The sequence below is a fragment of the Astyanax mexicanus genome, chromosome 1, assembly GCF_023375975.1.
Source record: "Astyanax mexicanus isolate ESR-SI-001 chromosome 1, AstMex3_surface, whole genome shotgun sequence".
Lineage (NCBI taxonomy): Eukaryota > Metazoa > Chordata > Actinopteri > Characiformes > Acestrorhamphidae > Astyanax > Astyanax mexicanus.
Window position 1 is genome coordinate 65216552 of NC_064408.1, and position 5811 is coordinate 65222362.

Sequence of the window (5811 nt, forward strand, 5' to 3'; positions counted from 1 at the left end):
ATAAATAATATACAGCAAAGATCTGCATATGCAAGAAATCAGTTTAACCAGTTTAATTGTGTTGGTTGCTTGAGTAATTAATTTATTATTTTTATACAAGTATTGCATTTTAAAAGATTTTAGATTTAATCAGTGATACATTCAATGCTGGTGCTGAAGCAGTTATACAGAGCTAGAGATGTACACAGAAGAAAGGTTCCCTCATACTACATTTAAGCCAATGCAACACTTGTTCTGGCTCACTTTTGTGCCAGAACATATCAACTATTGCTCCCTACTGTAAAAACAAATATTCAGTATCAGAACACTCTACACATTAATTGAATGTGTACTTTAAATTATAGAAGCTGTTTACACCCGGTCACATCATTCATGTATCCAGATTGTATCTTGATAAATATAAAGCCACATACATTCACATTTGGTTGAGCAATGTCTTTCCAGTTAGTCAGACTGAAATGTGATTTCTGTGTGGGGCAGAATATGCAAATTCACTGTATCAGGTATTCTTGAAGAAAGATGGGTGCTTTTACACTGCTTTAACGTGGTTCAAATCAGACCACCTCCAGAAGTGGAGTCATCAGATTTGCATCTGTTTAAATGGGTCCTGGGTGTGTTTACACTTGCATTTTCTGTGGCTTGGTCTTATCCGGATATAACCCTGATACTCAATATTCATGAAGTGTGTAAACAGGGTTTAAAAATGAACAAGAACACTTTTATGGATTACTATCGATCCATTACTAGAAAAAAAATGAGAACACATATGGTCTGATAAAAAAACACATACATTCAAACTTTATTATAATCTAATTAAACATTTTAAATCATTATGCATGTAAATTGTCAAAATAAAAACAATTCATAATTTAAGTCCATCAATATTGCTGTTTATTTTTATATCAGGAACAGGACTCAAACACATCCAAAAGCTTTGGGCTTTAGTGTGATTAAATGGCTGCACTGCATCACACTTAATAAATCACTGACATATTTAACACCCAGTGAAATTGTAGGGTAGTCAGTAGGAGCTCCAACACCGTCTTATTCTTCCCAAGAATCACCATACTTGTTTCTTTTACCTAAAGAAACAAAAGAAAACATTAAACATACAATATATTTTGCCTACGGGAAAAATGTAACACTGCTCTTATTTTTATTTTTTAGTGCTACGATACAACAATGATTTAAAGCAAACTGAAAACTGAAGAGAGTAGTATACAGCCAAAATGTCCAAATGTTTCTACAAACATGCTGCAAGAAACATAATAGACCTGGGGATTGAAATAATATCATTATGATATGAAATATAAAAATGACACCTTAATTTTTCTCACCTTCTTTTTTTGGTACCTCAGCATGTGGTTTTAGACTTTCAGCCCTTTGTGTGAGGGCGACCTCATAATTCTCCCTGTTTTTACTGCGCAGGTCCTCATACAGTACTTTTCTTTTCTTAGGGATATCCTCTTCCTGGTACAGAGGAGCTGTAGGATAGAACAGATAACCAGAGATGTATTAAAATGAAGTTGAACTACTTCACTAAAATAATGTAGCTTTTTATACTGGGGCATTTTTCATAAGTTAATACATAGATATGTTTATAAAAATGTTAAGATTCATTCCAAACCCATATTATCACTAAAGCCAAAGGGGTAGATAGATGCTCTACATGTTTGAAACACTTTAAAAAGTAACTACTCAAGTTACTTTTTTGATAGCGCTCTTCTACTTTTACTTAAGTCTGGGTCTCTAGTACTTTATAAATGTCTGCTTACAACCATCAGTTTGCTATAACAGCTATATCAGCTGAAGCTCAATAACCTCGAATATCAGAAACTGATTTTTTGTTGATTAGCATCACTGAGGGCATTTTAACTGAAAGTCAGGACCACAGTGTAACACTGTATACATTTAGTCCAGTAAGCTTTGTTTTCAGACTGCAGTTTAGTCAGCAGACTAAATAATTCGTTTTGCTATCATTACTTATGTGAGCTGTTTTTCTGTTTGTTTTTTTCTGTTTATAAATTAGAGATAATCTACAGTGTACAAGTAACCTGCTGTGTAAATCATGTGACCCCTTTTTAATCTGTTGTTGAATGGTTGATGACATTGTGTCTCAAAAAATATTTTACGTTGAAAACGAACCGGACCAAGTTTCATTTGATCAGGTCTGGACCAAAGAAAATATTTTGCTTCAAATTTAACACCTTGGTTTCCCAATTACATTGGGACTAGTATGAACTTTAAGGCTGGGATGGAAAACAGGGCTAGAGTCCATCATAGTTTGTCAAGTAAACCTGGTATTTAGCTGTTTAATTAGATGTTGACTCCAGCCCTGTAGGACCAACATTTCCAAATTCTGCATTATGGACACTTAATCAGAACAGTCAAATAATTTTCTTACAATCTTGTGATTGTAACGCCGCAGGCTCACTTTGTCCAGAGCTGAAAGAGGCTCGGTCATATGAGGGAAAGTCACTGGAATAACTGCTGTAGGAACTTGGCTGAGAGTCTTCTGCAGGCTGGAATGCTCCCTCAAACCCTGACTGCTGTGAAACTGCTGGATTTGGATCTGCAAACTCTGACTGGTTCGACCTGGTTAATCAGAGCAAAAATATCACTGTTTAAGTCAACCTAATAGGTCTATACAGTATAAGCCAATGTTCTACTGTACCAATATTAGGTTTCATTAAATGGAAATGACCACAGCTGTGGATTGTTAACTACAAGACCTAGCTAGAATATGTGTATTAAAAATATATATAAAAAAGCGTGAGTGACAACTCAGTACTTACTCAGGGTGTGCACGGCGAAGGTGTGCTTGCCGAAGTGCATCTCCGAGTGGGGAGTTTTCCAGGGATTTAAACTTTTCTTGACAAATTTTCATGTAGGACACCTTCCCTCCAAAAAATCCACACAAACCAGCAACTGCAAATAAATACATTCACTGAAGATGCCACATTTTAAAAACTTTGCCCAAGTACACGTATTGCAACTGGATGCTGTGTAAAGAAGGTAATCCTGGTCTTCGAGTGCCCCTCAAATGATTTTGCACCTATTTTATATGCAACACATGACCACAGCTAGAAAGCAATTTGTCGTGTGACATTTTATATCAGCAGTTTTCATGAGATTTAAAATGTGGACACACAAATTTGTTAACTGCAAAAAAATTAAAAACATTCAGTACTGTAGTGAACTAGTTTTCTGTATTGTACGGGGGAGTGTGTTGCCAAAAAGATGTGCAGAGACAGGGCTATGCAGAACCAGAGCTGGAAGACACCAAAAGATATAGGTCACAGTAAAATATACTTTTTGTAACTTACATGCAAGTTTTGGTAGGGAGCCAAACCTTGGGGATGCCGATAATACTCCTGAATAAAAGAGATAAAAACAACATTAATAAAACAGCCAATAAGATGACCCATCAATACAGCAATGAGAACTGGACAAAACCACTTGGACTCACCTCTAGTTACCATTACCTGAGTGGCTGTCATTGCAAGAGCTGCCAATGGCAAGGCTAACAGAAACAGAGGAAAAACAGAGACTCATGTACAACTACATTGAGTGACAACTGTTTGACTAACATATAACATGACTGTAGCCTCAAAACACTCACATCGGTACCAAAAGCTCTCGCGGTTACATTCTTGAAAGATACGTCTCTCATCCTCAGTGGGACTGTACCCCGCTCCTAAGGGAGCCTAGATATAAAACAGGACAAATGAAACAGGACACAACTATATAATTTAGCAATACTTGCAATTTATGAGCAAATAATGTTCTAAGAAAATATATCAATATAAAAAGACATTTTGCACTACTTTTAATTTAAAATGATACATTATACATGCACAGAGAGGATGAATAGGGAAAAACACACTTTTACTGGATATGCCTTAAACACTGTAAAGCCTTGCAATCTCTTAATCCTTCTTCTTGTTCGCTATGCTCGTCTATACTTTTTTCACAATTGGTGAATTTATGGTACAATTTTATGGCAGAACAATATATTTTTTCAGCATTACCACTGCAATATGCACATTGCACAGGATGTTATGTATGGCAGCTTAAACTAAATGTTAATAATTTGGCTGCTTGACACTTAATGAAACATTTTCATTCAGTGACTTATCTACCAGAGGCAAATTTATTTATCATTTATATTTCACTCCAATCTGGGATACACAGAGTATATTAATTAAGTTTTGGGATTGTTTACTTTTGTTGTAACCAGATTAAAATAATGTAACCTTCTATTTATTATTGCAATGTTTATTGCAGAAAGAAATCTTAGTGCATTGTACTAATCCATACATCTTAAATGATTACCATTGTAAAGTGGACAATAAAAATGAGCTTAGATTGATTTATCAAGGTATTCTTGCAATGCTTGATGTACCTGTAGTAAGAAATACTGAGTAGAAACAAACTATGATGATTTTTTCCAAATAAACACAAAACGCATGTGAGCAAGACATATTATTTGATGTGGTGTTATTAAGAGTATATATATCACATCATACACAATAATATTACAATGAAAAAACTTGTATAATATATTTAAAATATATTAATGAAAGTGATATTATTGAAAGAGGATTATTTTGTAATTTGTTTTACTATTTAAAATATTTACTTTTAATTGTCTGCTTGCCGTTTATATCCATGAACTACATATGCTGAGTTTTTTTTTGTAACATTTTATTTTGTTACATTTTTAATATTTTATACAGAATCAGGGTCTTGGCAAGTTAACCTACTCTATATTAAATATACAAACATTTATAAAGAAAATAGTTTCTGGTAAATGCATGAAAAACTGCCCACCTGTATTTCTACTAAATAAAATAATTGTGTGTTTTGTGGCAGTGTCAAATTCTTGATTTTTTTTTGTTTTGTCATATCACCAAAAATGTTGTTATCGCAGAAATACCCTAAAGTTTTTAGGAGCATATTGCACAGCCCTAGTCTGTATTCAGTGTACACTCAGACAGGACAGACCAAGAGGGGTCTGCTGAGTAAATTAACTGCTGGACTTGAGTTGAAGAAATGTTCTGTGCTTTATTAACGCAAATGTAGTTAATTAATCTTAAACACAGAGACTTACGTAACGTTAACTAGGTTAATACATTCTATAATGAAGAATCAATACAGTAATGTAGGCAGCTAGGTTAATACAGCTTACTTAATTAACTAGTTAGCTAACTTCCCTACTGACGTTTTAAAATGTTGTTTTACAGCACTGGGTTGGGAGAAAAGCCTCTATTTTGTTTAATAAAGGCTGTTAAGTATTTTTATTCGGTAACTAACGGTGTCGTTGTTGTTGCTATGAGCTAGGTTAGCTATAGATTAGCTAAGTTAGCTGGTCACTTGCCTGTGTGTTCCGCTGTGTGTGCTGGGAGGCAGGGTTAAAGCCTGAGGACGCCTGAGACATGGCTAGCTAACTCTGCTAAATCATAAAACACACACTGGCTCCACTAAACAGACTGACTGTATATCACTCCACTGTTTCTGAACTGCAGTCCTGCAGATCTCAGGGGTTAAACACACTCACACACAAACACCACAGACACAGCACAGCACGACCTCCACACAGCACCCGCTCTAACCCGGAGCTGAACGCTGCTGCCTCGGCGGGGTCTACCAGTGCTCCGCGGATGAACACAGGGCGCGTGTACTGCCCCCTACCGCCTCCACACACCACTACACTACACTATAATTACACTACACACACAGTTGCTGCTGAACATTTCTACTTGAGCTGTCAACATGTACACGTTAATGTATGTAGTTAACCATTTTAGA

General features: G+C 35.6%; 1 protein-coding gene across 2 annotated transcripts; it reads right to left on the minus strand.

Moving 5' to 3' along the window:
* Positions 1-874: 874 nt before the first annotated feature.
* On the minus strand, positions 875-5646 carry ociad1 (OCIA domain containing 1). Of its 2 annotated transcripts, none has more exons than XM_007257027.3 (8): positions 5381-5646; positions 3623-3707; positions 3470-3523; positions 3327-3374; positions 2796-2928; positions 2435-2595; positions 1338-1484; positions 875-1082 (listed from the first exon to the last, which is right to left on the minus strand). In XM_007257027.3, the coding sequence occupies exons 1-8, from the start codon at positions 5438-5440 to the stop codon at positions 1045-1047; spliced, it is 726 nt and encodes a 241-aa protein (XP_007257089.2). In that variant the 5' UTR covers positions 5441-5646; the 3' UTR covers positions 875-1044. The 2 variants fall into 2 exon arrangements, with proteins under 2 accessions (XP_007257089.2, XP_007257088.2); XM_007257026.3 differs by having other exon boundaries at positions 2405-2595.
* Positions 5647-5811: the final 165 nt, after the last annotated feature.